This window comes from Anabrus simplex, chromosome 2, assembly GCF_040414725.1.
Source record: "Anabrus simplex isolate iqAnaSimp1 chromosome 2, ASM4041472v1, whole genome shotgun sequence".
Classification (NCBI taxonomy): domain Eukaryota; kingdom Metazoa; phylum Arthropoda; class Insecta; order Orthoptera; family Tettigoniidae; genus Anabrus; species Anabrus simplex.
The window spans coordinates 640,405,893-640,428,883 of record NC_090266.1 but is presented as its reverse complement, the minus strand read 5'-3'; the positions used below and the strand labels follow the sequence as shown (position 1 = coordinate 640,428,883).

Genomic DNA, 22,991 nt, shown 5'->3' with positions numbered 1-22,991 from the left:
CCTTTAAATCAATGATCACAGCTGCCCGAGGGAAGACTAGATGAAACCTCTTGTAGGTGGATTGAAGCCATGCTCAAAAGCAGATTGATACATACATGTATGGAAAGCAGCCTGTCTGCAAAGGTCACGGGGAGATGTCCACAGGGAGGAGTTTTATCCTTTCTTCTGTGGAACCTCGTGGTGGATGGGCTGCTTAACAAAATAAGCAAATTGGACTTTAATATCGTTGGCTACGCTCACGATAATGTCATTATGGTCCCAGGAAAATTTCCTAACACCGTTAAGGAACGAATGCAAATGGCACTTAACGTTGTATACAACTGGGCAGAAAATGAGGGACTTAAAATAAGTCCTCATTAAACAGGCATTGTTCCATTCGCCAGAAGAAGAGATCTAAAGGGACTAAGCCCCCTTCTTCTGAGAGGTGAAGAAATTAAACTGCAGAGGGAGGTTAAATACTTAGGAGTAATCCTTGACTCCAAGTTAACCTGGAACCAGCATTTGAACAATATATATAACAAATATGTAACCTCCTTCATGATTGCAAGGAGAATGTACGGAAATACGTGGGGACTAAGACCTAGTATGATACACCGGCTGTAAACTAAGGTACTGAGACCCTCAATAACATACGGTGCATTGGTATGATGGACTAAGGTGCAAAATAAAACATCTCTAGTAGAACTAGGTTGAATTCAAAGATTAACCTGCCTAGCAATTACTGGAGCATTCAAAACAACCCCTACAGCGGCTATGGAGGCCTTATTAGACCTGGCCCCGCTTGACATTTTAATCAAGGGGGAAGCAAGGATGGCGTTCCATATAGCTAAAATGGAATAAAATTGGAAGTATTCCAGACTCACAATCAGGAATATCATCAATAACAAAAATTGTAGAAGTCCCCAAACTGATATGCAGTCAGACTACACTTGCACACAGTATAACTTCAATAAAACATCTGAGGTAATAATTGAAACAAGACTCCTGGAAGAAAGAACCTGAGCATCCTAAGGACACACTGATCTGGTTACAGATGGATCAAAAGCTGACTCAGGGGTATATGGAATGAGACCAGAAAAAGGCATTAGCTTTCCGCTGGGAAGATATCTTACAGTATTCCAGGCAGAATTTTATGCAATATTACAATGCATATATGAAATCATGGGAAGATCCTATACCAATAAGAAGATTCTTATATATTCAGACAGCCAGGCAGCACTGAAGGCTCTAATAAGCCCTAAAATGAACTCAAGACTGGTGGAAGAATGTCTCAATGCGCTAACTAAACTGGGAGAACATAAAGTTAAATTGATATGGGTCCCAGGACACAAGGGCACTGAAGAAAACTAAAAAGCTGATGAACTTGCTCACAAGGGATTGGCATCAAACTTTCCTGGACCAGAGCCAGCTCTAGGAGTATCCAAATGCTCCATAAGAGAAGCTATCAAAGACGGGATCAAAAAGGAACACAGGAAAAAATGGAAGACCAATCCTGGCATTAAACATGGGAAAATGTTTATCAACAAACTATGTAAGAAAACAGCTGAAAAGTTACTTAAATGTAACAAAATTCAGGCACGATACATAGTGGCTCTTCTCACAACCATGGTCCCATAAAAAATCACCTGAATAAAATGGGTATAATTGAAGGAAAACTAAACTGCAGACTATACGGGAAGGAAACAGACAGTCCATCATATAATCTGCTCGCAAAGCTTTAGATCGCAGAAGATTCAATCTTTTTGGGAGACCGACAATTGAACCAAAAGAAATTCCTACAGAATCCATTATGGGACTGTATTATCTAATCAAAGACACAGGGATAATGAACCGGTGTTAATTACATAGGGCAGTACAATAAACCTCAAGGCTGGAGTATATCTGGAGCTTAGCTGACGGGCCCTTTGGAGAGAGAGAGAGAGAGAGAGAGAGAGAGAGAGTGAGTTGGGGAGTGTGGGATCTGGTAAATGCAGCATGGGTGAAGTTTAAGGAAGCAGAGATTGTTATCAGTGGAATACTGTGTAGGAGGGATACTAACTGGAAGGTGAATGGGAATTTAAATTAGACTATGGAGTGGGGATGTGGGAATCTGGGAATGAGATTTCTAGATCCTAATAGGTGGGTAGGAGATGGGGGTCTGTGCTCAGATGGCCTTCACTTAAACCGCAGTGGTGCATATAAGTTAGAAAATTTGTTTACAAGGGTTATGGGAAGGTACATTCAGGGTAACTGGGTGGTCTAAGGAGGGGTGGTAAGGGTACAGGGATCTGGAAGTCAAGTAGGGATGACATAAAAAAGATGGTGCTCATCTGTAGAAGTATTGTAAAGAAAGGAATAGAATTTAATATATATATATACTTACCAGACACTGTAATAGGAGTTGAATTACGGCTGAGAAATTATATAATAAATATTCTCACGGAACTGGGATGTATACGTAGAGATAGGATAGGAATGGCAGGAGGGGGGTATACATTCTGGTGAAAGAATTTGTAAGCTACAAAATAGTTAAAGATGACAAACATGAAATTTTAGGTATAAGGCTCATCTCTGAAGATAATAGGCAATTTTATGTCTTAGAAGTGTACAGACTGGGAGAGGGCAGCGCTGACGCCGATTCATAATTATTTGTTAAGATATTCAGCTATGTGGGAAACGATATGGAAAAGAACGTGATAGTAGCGGGTGATATCAATTTAACAAATGTCAATTGGGAAGGTAATGCGAACGACAGGAAGCATGACCAATATATGGCAAACAAGTTAATAAGGGAAGAGCAGCTGATTCAGAAAGTGATGGAACAAACTAGAGGGGAAAATATTCTGGATGTGGCGCTAGTAAAACCAGATGAGTTCTATAGAGAAACAGAAGTAATAGATTGTATTAGTGATCACGAAGCTGTTTTTGTTGAAGTTAATAATGAATGTGATAGAAAGGAAGGTATTAAAATTAGGACTATTAGGCAGTAAGTACCACATGGCTGATAAAACAGGCATGAGGAGTTTTAAGAAGAAATATGACCGGTGGAAAACTGTAAATAAAAATGTAAACAGACTCTGGGATAGGTTTAAAGCAATTGTTGAGGAATGCGAAAACAGGTTTGCAGCTGTAAAGGTGGTAAGGAAGGTAAATATCCACTATATTATAACAGAAGTAAAGAGACTAAGGCTGCGTGCACACCGAGCGCGCTTCGCATAGTGTGTCGCGTGTTGCTCAACGCTACGCATAACCAGTGCTTTGTTACTAAGCTAGGTGTTCACACCGTCCGCGCTTTGCTGCGCTGAAAGCCTACCTTACAGCTAAGCGAAGCGCCAGACAACATGCAGTGTTGGTTAATTGCTTAGCGTTACCTAGCTGGTTCTGAAGCTATGGAAAAAGAAATTATTCATGCAGTGTTTCAAAGAGAAGAAATATTGAACCAACACACAAAAACTATAAAAATATAACTGTTTTGCAAAATAAGTGAACTTACGTATCTACAACAGTTTTATCGCATTCCTACAGTAAACACATACAGTAATATTACTTCTACCGTCACACTTCACTGGGCTTAACATTGTGACAGGATGTAATTAGCTGGCCATACACGGAAAGGAATTCTGACAGGCGAGGTCTTTTGTGACGCGTACCGACAGGCTAGGGCTGCTCGTTAGTGAGCAACGTCAGTTTGAGGCGTAATCTGCTACAGGCCATATCTGTTGTCAGCACCTCAACGGAAAGACCTCGCCTCACAGATCAAGCCTCTTGTAAGGAAAGCATGGAGTGGACAAAGGCACTGCTAGAGAAATTTATTGAAATGTACAGAGCGGCCGTGTCTCTGGTAATTAAAACATGAGGCGTACATGAATAAAAATTTAAGAAGTAGGGCATACAATGATCTAGTTGAATGCGTGCGGAAACCTTTCCTAACGCAGATCATAGTTTTGTGAAGAAGAAAATTCAGAATTGAAGAAGCAGCTTCCGAAAAGAAACTAAGAAAATCTAATCCTCTGAGAGAAGTGGAGCGGGAGCAGATGACATCTATGAACCAACATTATGGTGAGTAAAAATTACTGACCCGCCTCCGTGGTGTAGTGGTTAGTGTGATTAGCTGCCACCCCCGGAGGCCCGGGTTCGATTCCCGGCTCTGCCACGAAATTTGAAGTGGTACGAGGGCTGGAACGGGGTCCACACAGCCTCGGGAGGTCAACTGAGTAGAGGTGGGTTTGATTCCCACCTCAGCCATCCTGGAAGTAGTTTTCCGTGGTTTCCCACTTCTCCTCCAGGCAAATGCCAGGATGGTACCTACGGTCGCTTCCTTCCCACTTCCTTGTCTATCCCTTCCAATCTTCCCATCCCCCACAAGGCCCCTGTTCAGCATAGCAGGTGAGGCCGCGTGGGCGAGGTACTGGTCATCCTTCCCAGTTGTATCCCCCTACCCAGAGTCTGAAGCTCCAGTACACTGCCCTTGAGGCGGTAGAGGTGGAATTCCTCTCTGAGCCCGAGGGAAAAACCGACCCTGGAGGGTAAACACGTTACGATACGAAAAATTTCTGACTGCTACTGTCGAGTACATTTGAAACTAAGTCTGTCTGTTAGGTCATCAGCCCAGAGGCTGGTTGGATCCTCAAATAGCACCACCAAAGGCTATGCAGTTATATGAAAACCGCAAAAACCAATGGCAGTACCAAAATGAGGCGTACTAGGTAAGACGAGGAATGAGGTAGTTTGCCGTTGCTTTCCTCACTGGGCCAGGCAGTACTATTGCTGCACGACTGACCCTATGAGCAACACCTTTCATAACACTCAGACGCACTGTTTGTACTCTGAATGCCATTACTCAGCACCACCTATATCCCAGCAGCTTCCAAGTATATAGTTCTATAGTTTTATCGGCCATGATTTATCGGTTAATAATTAATAATTATTGCACTACGTAGGTATTATGGTCCACAAAAGATCAAGATCGTCCTCAGTGTAGCGCAACAGCAAATTTTCTTTTTCTCTGGACACTGTCTGCTTCGATGTCCATCGCACAGTTCTAAGTACGGCAGACCCGACCGGCAAGGATTTCAAACTAGTTTGAAAGGCCAGCGGATGAGACTTGGCCCGCCGAGAACACACAAATCATCCCATTAACGGGAAGGTCTGGAATGTTGACAGATCATGTTGCACAATACGACAGGCTGGGTGTCACAGTTGGTGGCGAGCAGCAGGCTGGGTCTGTGAAGGTCACGCCTGGCAGGCGGTCTGTCGGATCTGGCCGCAAAGGCGAGGCCTGCCAAAAAATCTTTCCGTGTATGGCCAGCTATTGCATATGGATTTTAGTGTCGGAAGTGTCCGAGGAGAAGTTCGGCTTGCCAGGTGGAGGTCTTTTGAATTGATGCCAGTAGGTGACCTGCGTCGTGATGAGGATGAAATGATTATGAATACACAAATACAACCCAGGCCCGTGCCAATGGAATTTACTAATTATGATACAATTCCCGACTCTGCCGGGAATCGAACCCGGGACTCCTGTGACCAAATGCCAGTACGGTAACCATTTAGCCATGTAGCCGGACACTTTGTGACAAAGTGCATAGAATCTCTCAAACTCTGTCATATCGGCTTATAATTTTGCCAATGGAGGGTGGTAACGTGAAGAATATCACTCTGCAGGCTAGTAGTGGGCTTGGAAGTAAATATTTTTGTTTATGAATTATATTTGTCACACATTTACTCCACCTTTGTTACGATGAAAAATTGTGTATGCTAATTGTAACAATATTGCAAAGTACTATTTATAATTATTATATAAAGAGCGTAATTTAGCCGGAAATTTAATTTCCACGTGTTTGCTGCCCGGTGCTCCTAGACAATTTGGAAAATTGAATTTTTCTCAATACTTTTCTGCTACTTGTCGCCACATTTCATTTGCAGGGTTTAGAAGGTCAAAAGTATTTTTCGTCACTCTTAAGTAATCATAAAATTTATCGCGATAAAATCTTGCATCTCCGTACAAACGATGGAATTCTCCGAAAGTAATTCGTTCTTCATTAATTTCATGAACCCACTTTCGATTCTTCTTTCTAATTTTCAACTGTTTCTAGTGTACTTGGATAACGGCATTAGTTTATGGGCACCCTAAAACGCCTTGCGCTAAACTAAGCTGAGAACACGGCGTAGAGTTTTCGGTGTGAAGAGCAAGCACGCCTTGCGCTATGCATAGCATATCACGCTACACACTATGCGAAGCGCGCTCGGTGTGCACGCAGCCTAAGAAGGAGGTGCAGGTTGGAACGAAAGAGTTAGAAATGGTTATGGAAGTAAGGAGAAGAATGGAACGGTAGACCTATACATAGGTACCTGAAGGCAGAAACCGGTTCCGAGGAGGACATTCCAGGAATTATTAATGAATAAGGGGAGTGTGTATGTGAGGATCTACAAAAGGCAGAAATATTCAGTCAGCAGTGTGTAAAGATTGTTGGTTACAAGGATAATGTCCAGGTAGGGGAGGTTACTAATACTAAAGAAGTATTAAAATTTACCTACGATAACAATGATATTTACAGTAAGATACAAAAGTTGAAAACTAGAAAAGCAGCTGGAATTAATAGGGTTTTGAGGGATATACTAAAGACAATGAGTTAGGATATAGTACCATATCTGAAGTACTTGCTTGATTATTGTTTGGTTGAAGGAGCTATACCAAATGAATGGAGATTTGCTATAGTAGCCCCCATGTACAAAGGAAAGTGGGATAGACAGAAAAGTTGAAAATTCCAGGCAACATGCATTGCATGTAAGCGTTCTTTCTAATTATATTAGACATGTATGCAAAAATTAATAACTGGTTCAATAGAAGGCCATTCAGGTTTAGGATTGGTTATTCCACTGAAACTGAACTTGTAGGATTCCGCCAAGATATAGCAGATATCCTGGATTCAGGAGGTCAAATGGACTGTATCGTAATTGACCTATGTAAGGCATTTGATAGGGTAGATCATGGAAGACTACTGGCAGAAATGAGTGCAATTGGACTAGACAAAAGAGTGACTGAATGGGTGGCTATATTTCTTGAAAACAGAACTCTGAGAATTAAAGTAGGCAAATCTTTATCTGACCCTGTAATAATTAAGAGGGGAATTCCTCAAGGCAGTATTATTGGACCTTTGTTTTCTTTTATATGTATATATCAATGATATGAGTAAAGAAGTAGAATCAGAGATAAGGCTTTTTGCAGATGTTATTCCGTTCAGATGCCTTTGCTGGCAAGATGTAGTGTTTACACTGCACTATGTCTTCTGGTATGGGCTAGAACAAATTGTTACTTTTATTGACCTGTCAGTCTCATCCTTGGCTTTGACAATATGAAAGTGACCAAGGTATGTGTAATGCTAATAATACCATTCCTTATGCAGCCAGTCCCTGTTATGAATGGTGTGAAAATGTCACTCATAGGGTCTGTTGGTGCATGCATTTCAGTGGGCTTGGCAGACTGATATGTAATGGCCACTTCTGGCTTGGTGAGGAAAGCAACGGGGAAACTACCTCACTCCTCACTTCCCTAGTATGCCTCTTCAGTGACGCCTAAGCTATCTATGACAGCTGTTGGCAGAACTGTGGAGGATCAAACCAGCCTTCGGGCTGAATACCCAACATACATACATTCCGTTCAGAGTAATAAATAAGTTAAAAGTTTGTGGGCAACTGTAACATGACCATGATAATGTCGTGAGATGGACAGATGGCAATGGTATGACGATAAACTAGGTTAAAAGTCAGGTTGAGAGTTTCACAAATAGACAATAGAGAATTGGGAAAAGTTAATATCCACCTTTTCAATACAATGTATTACGTGAGGGTTTTACATTTAAAACATCACGTTTATTTACATCTGGTACTGGTTTCGACAATGTTTGATATCATCAGCCAAGGACAATTGTACAAAGATATAGGGCCTATTACATTAATCATGACTCCTACAGTAATATAACATGTAATGAATATAAACATGAATATAATTTTAAAAATATATAGGCCTACATATATAAGCTGACAGTCAATGGGATAAAAGATTGTTTTTATAAGGTGTACACCTTAGTATTTTAGTTAAAAAAGGAGAAAGTATTGAAAGTGAAGTATAATAATCAGCTTTTAGTGACATATTTGTCTGTTGAACAGTAGGGTTGTGTTTTTGGAGGCTTTATAGCCATGTTTAACATTATAAAGGTAGACACATGCTTAGTTAAGAGTGTTTCTAAATAAAAATATGTACAGTAAAATCTAGAAAGAATTTGAATATGGCTTGAGCTTGAGCTTAAAAGATTGAATGTCACTGCACATTGATGTTGGCATATAAAATGTCCGTTGGTGGATTCTATGTATAAGTTGTTTGTACTCTAATTTATATCATATTAGATAGAGCATTTTAGATTAAGAGCAGTTCTGTTGTAATGGTATTGAAGAGATTCTTGTGCTATGAGTTGCAAGTACATAGGTTGTTCGAGAAGGATCTTGAACCAAGGCGGAACCTATAAGAAAATATAATCCGCGATTTTAGAATTACGTAAGCCAGGAATGTATATTATTAATAAAAGAATACCAGACTCACCTCGGATGCCAAGCTAGTATCAGATGTGTCAGAGAGGAACCAACGGACTAACTGAAGGTAGAGGCGGGTCTGTACGAGTGCAGTGAGGGGCGGAGTTTCACAAATAGGAAAAGTCCTCTCAGTTTTAATTACTGCGTTGATGGGGTGAAAGTTCCTTCTGGGGATCATTGTTAAGTACCTAGGTGTTAACATAAGGAAAGATCTTCATTGGAGTAATCGCATAAAAATGATCTTAAAGAAAGTGTACAGACCTCTGCACGTGGTTATGAGGGTATTTATGCGTTGTAGTAAGGACGTAAAGGAGAGGGCATATAAGTCTCTGGTAAGACCCCAACTAGAGTATGGTTCCAGTGTATGGGACCCTCGCCAGGATTACTCGATTCAAGAACTGGAAAAAAATTCAAAGAAAAGCAGCTCGATTTGTTCAGGGTGATTTCTGACAGAGTAGCGGTACAAAAATGTTACAAAGTTTGGGCTGGGAAGACTTGGGAGAGATGAGACGAGCTGCTCGACCAGGTGGTATGTAATGAATTTCACGTCTTTCAAAGATTTTAGACATGCTACTTGTTTTAAATATTTTAGAACAACTCATTCTTCCACAATTTTAATGTATCTCTCCTATTAAGCCCATGTTATTAAAGCATGTCTCCAAAGATTCTGTATTTTATGATATTCTAGTAGAGTAAGTTTAAGTTTGTGAAAAATGGTTTAATAGTTCTTAAGTCATTATTTACGAACATAACCATTCTTCGAGATACAGATTTGGCTGATGATGCTCTGTAAGGGGGAGCAAGACATGTCCCACATATAACTTTTTAATTAATGAAGATATTTTAAATGTGACAACATTATAATGTATTGAACAGGTGGATAATAATAAAGCTTTGTTATTGTAAAAAATAAGTGGTATGTTTCGAGCTGTCAGTGGAGAGATGGCGTGGAAGGACATAAGTAGACGAGTAAGTATGAGTGGTGAAATGGTGTACGGCTTTTAATGCCGGGAGTGTCCGAGGACAAGTTCGGCTCACCAGATGCAGGTCTTTTGATTGGACTCCCGTAGGCGACCTGCGTGGCGTGATGAGGATGAAATGATGATGAAGACGACACATACACCCCGCCCCCGTCCCAGCAAAATTAACCAAGGATGGTTAAAACACCCGACCCTGCCGGGAATCGAACCTGTGACCCCTCTGACCAGAGGTCAGCACGCTAACCATTTAGCCATGGAGCCGGACGGTTTGAGTGGTGTCTCTAAAGGTAGGAAAGATCACAATACGAAGATAAAGCTGAAATTCAAGAGGACAAATTGGGGGAAATATTAGTTTATAGGAAGGGGAGTTAGGGAGTGGAATAACTTACCAAGGGAGATGTTCAATGAATTTCCAATTTCTTTGCAATCATTTAAGAAAAGACTAGGAAAACAATAGATAGGGAATCTGCCACCTGGGCAACTGCCCTAAATGCAGATCAGTAGCGACTGATTGAATGAAAATCGGCATATAAAGTCAGGGAATAAGGCACTACAGTCTAGGCTATAAATAATAATTTAATTCCCGCTTGAAGGAGTAGCAGTTTAGGGAAAGGCACCTAAAATTTTAATTTTTAAATACAGTACCTATGTTATTAGTCCTATGAAGAGTACTAGATAACAAAAGTTACAATTTCCAATCATTTTTGTCTCATACAGTTTTTCCGCACCGACTATGATAATAGAATTTTTATGAATTTAGACCTTTGTTGCCAAGTCCATATCAATGTCGAGCACAGCTAACATCGCTAGCATTGTTCATTCATGTTAACTGGCAATGCTTTTTGTCATGATTGTCTAAAAGTGTAAAACCGCGTGGTCACTGTCCATATCGACATACATACATTCATTCATTATCATTATAGACTGTTATGTCTTTCAGCGTTCAGTCTGCAAGCCTCTGAGAATTTACTAAACGTTGCCACAATCCTCGAAGTGCAACTAGTGTTGTGGCCTCATTTAGTTCTATACCTCATCTTTAAATCGTTAGAAACCGAGTCTAACCATCGTCGTCTTGGTCTCCCTCTACTTCTCTTACCCTCCATAGCAGAGTCCATTATTCTCGTAGGTAACCTATCCTCCTCCATTTGCCTCACATGACCCCACCACCGAAGCCGGTTTATGCGTACAGCTTCATCCATCAAGTTCATTCCTAAATTTGCCTTTATTTCCTCATTCCTAGTGCCCTCCTGCCATTGTTCCCACCTGTTTGTACCAGCAATCATTCTTGTCTGTTACTTCTAACTTATGAACAAGACATCCTGAGTCCACCCAGCTTTTGCTCCTGTAAAGCAAAGTTGGTCTGAATACAGCCCGATGTAAAGATAGTTTCATCTGGGAGCTGACTTCCTTCTTACAGAATACTGTTGATCGCAACTGCGAGCTCACTGCATTAGCTTTACTACACCTTGATTCAATCTCACTTTCCTGGGAGAAAACACAACCTAAATACTTGAAATTATCGGCCTGTTCTAGCTTTGTATCACCAATCTGACATTCAATTCTGTTGAATTTCTTACCTACTGACATGAATTTAGTCTTCGAGAGGCTAATTTACATACCATACTCACTGCACCTATTTTCAAGTTCCAAGATATTAGACTGCAGGCTTTCGGCACAGTCTGCCATTAACCAAGTCCTCAGCATAGGCCAAACTGCTTACTACATTTCCACCTAACTGAATCCCTCTCTGCCATTTTATACCTTTCAGCAGATGATCCATGCACACTACGAACAGCAAAGGTGAAAGATTACAGCCTTGTCTAACCCCTGTAAGTACCCTGAACCAAGAACTCATTCTACCATCAATTCTCACTGAAGCTCAATTGTCAACATAAATGCCTTTGATAAAGAATAGTGAACATCTTTTCCCTCAGTAACCTGTCATATGCTTTCTCTAGATCTACGAAACACACACAACTGCCTATTCCTCTCGAAGCATTTTTCAATTACCTGGCGCATACTGAAAATCTGATCCTGACAGCTTCTCTGTGGTCTGAAACCACACTGGTTTTCATCCAACTTCCTCTCAATTACTGATCGCACCCTCCCTTCCAAGATGCCAGTGAATACTTTGCCTGGTATACTAATCAATGAGATACCTTGATAGTTGTTGCAATTATTCCAGTTCCCTTGCTTATAGATAGGTGCAATTACTGCTTTTATCCAATCTTAACGTACCTTACCAACACACCACGCTAATTTTACTACTCTATAAAGCCATTTCATCCCTGCCTTCCCACTATACTTCACCATTTCAGGTCTAATTTCATCTATTCCTGCTGCCTTGTGACAATGGAGTTTATTTACCATCCTTTCCACTGCATCAAGCATAATTTCACCAACATCATTTTCCTCCTCTCCACGAGCTTGGCTGTTTGCAACACCACCAGGATGATTTCCTTTTACATTGAGAAGATGTTCAAAATATTCCCTCCACCTCTCCAGTGATTCCCTGGGATCTATTATGAGTTCACCTGAAATACTTAAAACACTGTTCATTTCCTTTTTCCCTCCCTTCCTGAGATTCTTTATTACTGTCCAGAAAGGTTTTCCTGCTGCTTGACCTAGCCTTTCCAGGTTATTACCAAAATCTTCCCACGACTTTTTTGGATTCAACAACTATTTGTTTCGCTCTGTTTCTTTCATCTACGTACAAATCCCTGTCTGCCTCGGCCCTTGTTTGGAGCCATTTCTGATAAGCCTTTTTACGTTTACAGGCTGCTCTCACTTCATCATTCCACCAAGATGATCGCCTTTTCCCATCTTTACACATAGTTGTTCCTAGGCATTCCCTTGCTGTTTCTACTACAGCATCCCTGTATGCCACCCATTCACTTTCTATATCCTGAACCTGCTTACTGTCTACTGTTCGAAACTTCTCCCTAATCATATCCATGTACTTCTGTCTAATTTCCTCGTCCTGGAGATTTTCTACCCTTATTCGTTTGCAAACAGATTTCACTTTCTCTACCCTAGGCCTAGAGATACTTAGTTCACTACAGATCAGATAGTGGTCTGTATCATCGAAAAATCCGCAAAAAACTTGAACATTCCTAACAGATTTCCTGAATTCAAAGTCTGTTAAGATATAGTCTATTATGCATCTGGTACCCCTAGCCTCCCATGTGTAGCGGTGAATAGCTTTATGCTTGAAGAATGTATTCGTAACAGCTAAACCCATACTAGCACAGAAGTCCAGCAAACGCTTCCCATTCCCATTAGCTTCCATATCTTCCCCACATTTACCAATCACCCTTTCGTATCCTTCAGTTCTATTCCCAACTCTCACATTGAAATTGCCCATTAGCACTATTCTATCCTTGCTGTTGACCCTGACCACGATGTCACTCAATGCTTCATAAAACTTGTCAACTTCAACCTCATCTGCACCCTCGCATGGTGAATACACGGACAAAATTCTTGTCCTAATTCCTGCAACTGACAAATCTACCCACATCATTTGCTCATTTACGTGCCTAACAGAAACTATGTTGCGTGCAATGGTATTCCTGATAAAGAGCCCCACCCCACACTCTGCCCTTCCCTTTCTAACACCCATCAAGTACACTTTATAATCTATCTCTTCCTCATTATCTCCCCTTACCCGAATACCACTTACTCCTAGCACATCCAGATGCATCCTCCTTGCTGACTCAGCCAGTTCTACCTTCTTTCTTCCATAAGCCCCATTAATATTGATAGCACCACATCGAATTCCATTTCGTTCGCCAAGTTGTTTTCACAAGGAAAATAAATTGTGAAGATGATTATTAAAAATGAGAAATATATCGTACAGGAACGATCGCTTGAGAATAAGACAATAGACAGTAATGAAAGAAGGAAGGGCTCCCTTTACATTAGATGCCCCAATATCACAGAGTCGGAAGAAAACTAAATGTGAAGGCCTACAATATCGAAATCTCATACAAATGATCAACAATAACATTACATTGACCAATATAATGATGAGATTTGTCTCTTCTGTTGCAACTTATCTCCGATAGATGGGATTACTGTTGTGTCCCCAGTAAAACAACATGCCTGAATATTGGCAGAAAGTAGCTGGGGAGTTAGATAATTTTGCACATGCTATATGATTGCCCCGTCAATGACTGGTACTACAGCTAGTAAGGCAAATATATACAACAGTGCAAAAGAGGATGTGAACATTTATGGGCATTTGAAGAGAACGAACCCAAAAATATGGGTGCATAAGATACTTGTGCTTCAAGAGAAATGCACAAAGATCTAGGCTACAGGAAAGAAGCATACATAACACTGGCTGAAATTCATGAAAGAAAACTTTTTAGATAGAAAGTTGAGAATTTGAAGGGAAAATCCTGAAAAACCTCCTAAACCACAGAACGCATTGGTGGAAGAATGACAAGGAGTTGGCACAAATGTAAAGAAAAGGATACAAACATAAGGTCAGGGAAAGACTGATAGCTTGTGTACTCGCAGCCTATAGCCTATAGCTGGATGTATCGCTTTAACCTTGCAGTGGTTGCACACAATTCTTTGTCATAGAAGGTTGCATGGCATCTCCAAGATGCCATTTTGTTTCTGAGGCAATTATGCTATCCCAAGTTTCCAATAGGGATTTACATATAATTTCAGGACATTTTGAAAGGATGAATATAAATTGCTGAATCTTATTTATTGATATATAAGCAACTAATGATGGACTTTTGTAACAGAGCAGGAACCTAAAACGCCTGACATGACCAAGAGGCACAATTATACATCAGTCTTTTCGCTAGCCCAAGTGTCCTTGGCATTTAGGCTTAGGCCTATGTGGTCATCTTTCCTTGCAAAACATAAGTACACCATGCCAATTAGGGCCTTTATTTCACATATTTCGGTAGAATGAGCGGCCCTTTCTGTGCTGTAGTTTGAACCTCCTCAATTTCTCCGTCTGAACACTCCACTATATTAGATAGCACTGTGCCATCAATGAGTAGATTCTAGCATTCTTTGGTTTTAGGAAGCTTTGCAACAACTTTCACACCAGTTAAATTGTGTGATATTTTGTCACCGGGTTTCAATATTTCTCGGAGGATTAGCTTTACGTCACTTGGAAACTCCATTTCATCCTAGGAAATAATTACTGTCATTCTCTCCTGCTTTTTTACTACTTTGAGTCTTGTTCAGTTTCTATACTTTTGCTTCTGGTTTCTAATCATTATCATCATCTTTCTAAAGGAAACTCTGCTTAATCCTTCAGTCATCAAGGGAATCAAGGTCATAACTCCTGTTTCCACTCATTTTCAAAACTAAAAAATTTAAGTATTGAGAAGAATCCATGCAATCTGAGACATTTTGATCATTCCATCCAACAACCTTGAACAAACAAGGTAAGCGCCTAACTGCGCCAGCCTCCATTTCATTCAACTCCTTTTATTTACATGACTATATACGAGATCCTGCTGCATGTAACTTGAAACCAGATTAGAATAAAGTACATAATTTAACTCATTATGACATACTCAGCACACAATGTACCTCTATAGACCCAGGGTAACAGTCTGCAATAAAATGTGCACTGACAAGCAATCCACTGAAGGGAAAGAAGACAGCAGCATAAATAAAAAATAGAGTGGTAGAATCCATCACATGGTAAACATCAATAATTATGTTACATTATTCAATTTAGTATGTCTAACACTACAGACTTCTACATTATTTAAGCCCCAAGATCTGGTAACATCTAATCTCCACAGTCAGCAATTCAAACATAGTACCCAATGAATAGAGGAAGTCAGCAAATAGCCATAATATTACCACATATTAACTTTCCAAAGGTGCATTGAACACTTTTAGGAAATTTAGATTTTCTCTTCCTATTTCAACTTGATCACTTGAAACTTTTTGTGCTGATGTGGAGATGGAAGGATTAGGAGCCAATTTATCAAACTGCAAATTCTCCACTTGATTATGCTCGACGAGTCACTTCATCTGACACTTCAATTACCCAAAACATACCAGAAAATTTGTATAACATCTAGAAAGAGTAAACGTTCTTAAGTCGAGTTCGCAGATAACTGTGCCAAATCAGATTTACACTTGCCCAATAACTTAAATTTTTTCCAAGCACATCAAATCACAGATTTTTACGAAGATTCAAAATGAATCTCCCCGCTGATTAACTGAATCATGGAAACATAAGTCAGTAATTAACTGTGCATATACTACCACTTCTGGCACCAACGACAAAATAAAATCCACTTTCGAATCGCCAAATGAATTACTCCCTCAATTGCCAGCAAGGAAAGTAAGAGGTTAGAATTTCAACTACTTTACTAATAACTAAATTAGTCTTAACTGGAATGACACAACACAGGTAAATAATTACCATGGTATAGTGACGTTACAAAACCTCCAACAGCACAGTTCAAGCTGAGACGAGCAAGAAAACTTTCACATCAAAACACGTCCTTTTCAACACCGAAAAATGTCACTAGTCCCTAAAACATGGCGGACATGTGATACAAATCTCGAAACCAGACTATATAATTTGTATGACAGAATATTCAGCATGTCAGTAGAAATCAATCTCAAAGGCGCATTAACGTTGCACGGCAGAGAGATAATGACATCTGAAAAACAATTCTGTCACAGCTCAGAGCACAATCACAACCGACACTATTCCCTCACCCGACAGAATTTTATCCCTGAACCAAAAGCCCAAGAGATTACAAAAGGTACAATACGAACTAGAATTTCCCGACCAATACTCCATGTAATTATTATTTCAACATTCAATCCCTCAAGTGATATATTTTAATTCGTCTTCAATTCCAGTAGGATAGTTTAACTAAGGAAATAGGCAAATATCAGCTACATTAATAAACCGAGTCTTTCAGATACAGTTTCTTCAATCTTCGCTTAATATTCAGTCAGCTGTGATCACGATTTTGTGTTTCGTCAACAACAATTTTCATTGATCGGCGCCAAATGTACCTACTGCCAACAACACAGTCGGTTTGCCGAATAAGCAACTGAATTGACAGTCTGTCAAGTCAATCATATTACAGGAGTTTAGCATGATTATCTCACAAAAGACCCCTGCTCCGGTTTCCCCTGCCAGTAACAATCTCCAGTATCATTTCATTTCATAGGTCGGTTGGTGCATGCATTTCAGTGGGCTTGGCAGACTGATATGTAAGAGCAACGGCTGGCTCGGTGAGGAAAGCAACGGGAAACTACCTCACTCCTCATTTCCCTAGTACGCCTCATCAGTGACGCCTAGGCTATTTATGACAGCTGTTGGCGGAGCTGCAGAGGACCAAACCAGCCTTCAGGCTGAATACGCAACATACCGGTACATACATGTCAGTCATTAATCATTACCCCAGAAGAGTGCGACAGGCTTCGGTAGTCGGCGCAATTTCTATCCTCGCCACTAGACGGAGGCTTCATTCATCCCATTCCTGACCCGGTTAAATGACTGGAAAACAGGCTGTAGATTTTCATCTTCATTTGACACAAGACCAGTGAGCAGAATGGGAACGGGAGTCACGACATCCACCACTGGCTTACTTTTTCTGTTGATTGTTTGATTTCATGTGGCCTTCAGAGAGGCCTTTCTATTAAACACCCATAGGCAACCTGCGCGTCTGGGTGTGCGATGATGAATATGAGGGTGAAATCCGGCTTTGGCACATATCCTACTCCTGTCGAGTAACACGAAGGGGTCTGCGCAAGGCTTAACGTCTCTATTCAACGAAGGAATCACAATCAACAGCGTCATATGCCCGCACTCCATACGAATACCGTACCGCAGAAAGGTTTGAAACTGGTGGTGGAGGTAGAATTTTGTTTCAAGAAGTACAACCAGGTAAAAATCCTCTCTGAATAAATTAAGTGGTGATAAAAGTTAAAACTAATTTCAAAATGGATTTAATAATAAAACGTAAGCCGAAATTGACACAAAGACACAAAAAGGGAACGTAAATTCCCTGAGTAACAGAACACTTGAAATGTATATGTGCATAAAGTGAATGTCGACATCAGCAGTATTGTCGGCATTGGCTAGTATGAGTTCAAATATCTCTTGCAGGACGAGGTTCCGTCTTAGGTTAGAGAAATCCGCACACTCTCTAAGAATTTAGATCACGGTGAATTTAGCACCCCAAGAACACACCGGCCAGGGGGAGGGGGGAGGGGGTTCCTTTTTTAGGAGGTAGGAATGTGTAGATCTTCGATAACCTGTCCTCAATCTAAGCAAAACTATGGGCTCTCTTCGTAAAGGGCCAGAAAGAGGACCACCACACCACAGTTGTCTTTTAAATTCATCTCACCTTGTTAGGAGATCGGATAGCGAGCCACTCCGATCACCAGGACGCCAAGATAGTTGGAAGGACTTTGTTGGACGTAGCTGAGAACAAATATCCTATCAGGCACATTTATAGGATTAAGTGGTAATTATAACCTCGTATAATAATTTTAAACAGGGAAAATTAATTAAATTTTGACAAATTAGAAATCAACTATACAGAGATATATTCAACGAACGAATCACAATCAACAGTGCCATATGCCCGCACTCCATACGAATACCACGGAAAGGTTTGAAACTGGTGGTGGTGGTGGTGGTGGTAAAAACAATTTTCAAGATGAAGTACAACCAGGTAAACATCCTCTCTGAACAGTACCGCTTCTTTCGGAGTTTGATCTGCAACTTCCTTTCCCGCAATCCCCACGTGATTTCAAAACCATGCGAAGGGTGTTGAATAGGAAGGGCTCTATGAGCCTTTTGTGGATGACAACTTCAAGGAAAAGGTAATTTTTCCTGTGGTGCAAATTGTTTCAGCACAAATTCACGTTTCAAAAGAAAAGATAAAATAATGTAAATGGCTATAAACGACATAAGCTAAAATGATTATAAAAGAAAAAGTAAACAGTTAAAATAAAATTAAGATCTCTATACAAGTCGTTGCTCATTGCACTTAAACTAAAAACCTACTTGGATATTTTGCATCCATTTTTGCAGAGGGCTTTTCCTATTCTAAATTCAAACTACAAGAAGGAATTATAGGAAGAAAGGAAAACGTGATTTAGAACAAAAACATATGAACTTGTGCTTAGGGTACTCGTAACTGCACGAACATAAAATAATGAGACACTTTTTTGAGGTTATACAGATTCAAATGAGGTCATGCCTGATTAAAAACTAAGGTTAACAAACGGCACAAAAAAAGGCTTGCCTCCAAAAACTTTGAAGATGGGCATAATTAAGAAATTACGCCACCGTTTAGTTTTACAAATTAGAGGTTAAAGCAACATCAGAAGGTAAACTCACTCATTTTGGAGCATAAGTTACGTTAAAATTGAAAGAAGTTACAACCTAAAATTAACGAAGTACTAGCGTGCGTATTGTCAAGGAGAGCTGGAACTCCCCATGTGAGTGCATCTATCAACCCAAACATCCAACCCCTAGGCAGGTCAAGCAGAAAAGACGCGCTCCCGCTGAGGAGCTGTAGATCGTGGTGAAACAGGAAGTGGGTAAGCACAAAATACGACCAGTAGGAGTGCATGAGTTGTACCTTCCATCTTCCTTTAATCAAAAAACCTCTACACAAAATTACTGATAATTTCCATGACTAGAAAGCCCGATATTACACACCGGATACAAAAGAACGACAAAATCTTAACGTGATATTACAGGCTGTACCAAAAGTTAGTTGTACAATTTTGGAAGTATGTACCAGAACAATAAGGGCCGATTGTATAAACATCACTGGCTGGAGATCAGTTTTAATCTAAGTTCAGAAAATGATCTGAGATCAGACCGGTGTCGTGTTGTATAACACTGATCTAAGATCAACTAATCGAAGTTCAATTTTGATCCCAGTTCCTATGTGAGCGCTTAGCAACAGCGCAAAAACAGCCGAGTTTTGCGAGTCGCGTTGAGCAGTGTGAATGTTTTCATTCGTATTCCGTTTGCCGAGCGAAGGAAATAAAGAAAAGAATTACTGAAATATTCGTATTGAACAAGTAAGTAGAGAAATGATACATTAATCCTGTTTTATGTAAGTTAAATTTGTCAACAAGCAATGGCATATACTTCTTTATTTCTTCTATTTCAGACTCCTGCTTCCAAATCAGCTGGTCTCCACACCTCGACCTCGAAAACAGCTGATGTGCTCACGAAGTCACGGTCGCCTAGCATAAAATGAAACTGAGATCTTAAAACTTGATAATGAAATTTTAAAAATGGAAATTTTAATGAAAAGGAGAAAGTTAGGCATGCACAATAAGGAAAACTGAGTTTAATTGCATAGTACAATGGCATTATTAGACGCATATAGTTGTAAAGTACATTATGTTTTGGCTATTTTTGTTGCAGATAAACTGTTTGTATAATTTAGTTTGAACCACTTTTCGTAATAGCCATCTGTACATTTTTTGTAAATATTGTTTACGTAAATACATTATTAATAATTGCTGCCCTTAGAGCAGTGTTTTCTCTTCCATGAACATCATTAGCAGCAGGTACTGGAATTTCTTCGAATGCTCTTCTTGCAGCGAACACAGCCTCATCTCTTTCAGGGACCTCATCTACTGCATTTACAGCGATATTGTGCAAGACGAATGCTGCAACTATGATTACTGGAACACGAGCTAACTTCACTCTTAGGCCCGTACTGAGACAAGGGAACCATCTTTTCACAACCCCAAATGTTCTTTCTATCGCTCTGTAGCTGTTTCGGCATGAAGTACTGGAGTCAGCAGGTAACGACAACACTGATAGCCATTGTCTCCCAGGAGTATGCCATCTGGAAAGTCGCATGTTTCGAACTGAGCATGGACTCGTGAATTATTGAAAATATTGCTATCATGAGCAGATCCTGACCATCTTGCTACGATATTTAGGGACCTGAGCCTAGCATCACAAATAACTTGAACATTTAACGAAAACCACCCATGACGTTTCCTATAAACTTCTGCCTTATCGCCCTCAGGAGATATGATAAGTATGTGGGTAAAATCTATAGCGCTTATAACACCAGGGAAGTGTTTTACATCGAAAAAAATCACGCATGATTTTCCTCACGTCATTTTATTCGGAAGGCATTTTGATGAACACGTGTTTCATTGCAGCAACAAGATTAGATACGCAATGAATGGCTCTGCAGACTGTCGCTGTGTCTACGGCCCGGTTGTATAAAACTTTTGATCTGAGTTCAAAGAGGAAAAATGGCTGCCAGTCAAGTTGAACTTCGATTTTCCGTTGTATAAACGCTAACCTAAGATCATCTCGTCTTGATCTAAGTTCAGATTTGACTGCCGAATATTCGTCGGTTAATCTCCTTGAACTTAGATCATTATCATTCATATTAAACATTGAACTAGACCTGAAGACTTGAGAAGTGTTTCCCTGTATCGTATATGCGTAAGAATACCGTACCTTAATAATATCGAGGTGCGTTATAAATATATTGAATGCTAGTAGTTAAATAATATTGCTAAAGATCGCTCGATTTTTTCAGAAGTGAGGTTATGTGAATATCATATAAACAATAGCCTACATCTATACCAACATGTTGTTACTTAGTTTTCTATTATGTTTCAAGTTTACAAAACAAAGCATATATATTTTCTTTAGCAGGGATGTCAGATTATTCCGACTTTTCGTCTGATGAAGAAGAGTTGATTTTACAACGAGCTCCTCGCGTCTTTCGGCACAGACGGAATCCGATTATTGAATTGTGTGAAATGTTCAAAATAAGATTTCGTTTATCGAAAAATGTTGTGGAACGACTGGAACTAAAGTTAAGGGACACACTACAAAAGCCTAGTCAAATAAATTATCCCCTGTCACCCATGTGTATGTTCCTAACAACTCTTAGGTTTTATGCTACAGTAAGTTTTCAAATGGTTGTTGGAGAGCTCTTTAACATTGACAAGTCAACGGCTTTCTCTTTCAACTTTGATGTCACCATATAGGTTCTTTTATTTTCTATTACATGTTTGTACCTTGATAGGACAATACCCACCAGATCGCCCTTTTCTTTCTGTGTGAAGTTCCTTCCATGTTTACTTCGCGAGATTACAATATTATCTTCTTCTCCTTCTTCGACAGTCACGGCAATTTCGTATTTCATTTGTTGACAGTCACGGCCAGGTCAATCCCACTATTTAAGTATTATTCAACGGGCCGAGCTATTTCGTATTTCATTTGTTTTGCGTTGTTGCCATGTCCAATTTTTTGAACTCCGATTACATTTGAACTACACATGTGTAAACCGAGTTCAGTTTTATACAACGCGATGAAGTCGTAATCTCAGTTCATTTTCAGAACTAAGTTCTTAATTGATCTCCAGTCAGATGTCTTTATACAACCGGGCCTACATGGAGTAAATCACCAACGACTAACTGAAAACTTCCCGTGGCAAAGAATCTCAATGTTAGTAACAACATGTGCATTGGAGACAAAGCTGTGTTTCTCTTGGTAGGTTTAACTAGATTATCGCGCAACCTGAGTTCTAGCTGTTCCACTGTGGGCCGATTGTATAAACATCACTGACTGGAGATCAGTTTTGATCTAAGTTCGGAAAATTATCTAAGATCAGACCAGTGTCATGTTGTATAACACAGACCTAAGATCAACTAATCGAAATTCAATTTTGATCCCAGTTCATATGTGAGCGCTTGGCAACAGCGCAGAAACAGCTGAATATCGCTGGTCGTCGCGCTCGTTTTGAGACTGTTTTCCTTCGTATACACGTGCGCTGTGGTGAAAAGAAGAAAGTTATGTCTGAAATTAACCAGAAAAAGGACCGTTCTCCCAATTTTTCCAAGGAGAATAAGGCTTTTCTAGTTGAAATTGTTTTGGATAAATATAAATACATTATAGAGTCAAATATGACGGATGCGATAACATCCGCGCAAAAGCAGGATGCGTGGAAAAATGTTGCTACAGATTTCAATTCTCGTAACATACATCGGCCTAATCGGTCTTGGCAAACATTAAAGTTGTGCTACGAGAATATAAAAAAGAGAACGAAGAAAGCATTTGCCCATGATAATGTAAGTTATAAAAATATATTATGGAAATGTTATTTTGTTATAAAAAACAAACCAAATATTAACCTAATGCATTTTTTAGGATTCAACTGAACAAGACAGGAGGTGGTTATCTTAATAAACCAACCGTGGATGAGACGGGCCAGAAATTGATTGCTGCCCTGCAGGCGCAATTTTTTTCCCTTGCCAATCCATATGATGACGACGCCAGTTTTCATCCTGAGGTTATGTCAGGTGAGCTGCATTTTACTGTGTAAGATGCTATCTTACAGAGACCTAAATAATTGTATCGCCTGCCTTTTAAACCGAAATAATTTTGCTGTTACATTTCAAAGAAAGTTCCTGTTGATGCGGTGT

The 22,991-nt window shown here is 39.9% G+C and overlaps 1 protein-coding gene across 4 annotated transcripts in view; it reads right to left on the bottom strand.

Moving 5' to 3' along the window:
- Window positions 1-16,273, bottom strand: part of LOC136864302 (vacuolar protein sorting-associated protein 26B-like) — a 385,738-nt gene extending 369,465 nt beyond the window's left edge. For all 4 annotated transcript variants that reach the window (XR_010859291.2, XM_068226233.1, XM_067141107.2 and 1 more), the window contains exon 1: window positions 15,958-16,273. Coding sequence is in view for 3 of the 4 variants with exons in the window: in XM_068226233.1 (XP_068082334.1) it covers window positions 15,958-15,960 (3 nt within the window). In the remaining variant the exon portion in view is untranslated. The remainder of the gene's footprint in view (window positions 1-15,957) is intronic.
- Between the last annotated feature and the right edge of the window lie 6,718 nt (window positions 16,274-22,991).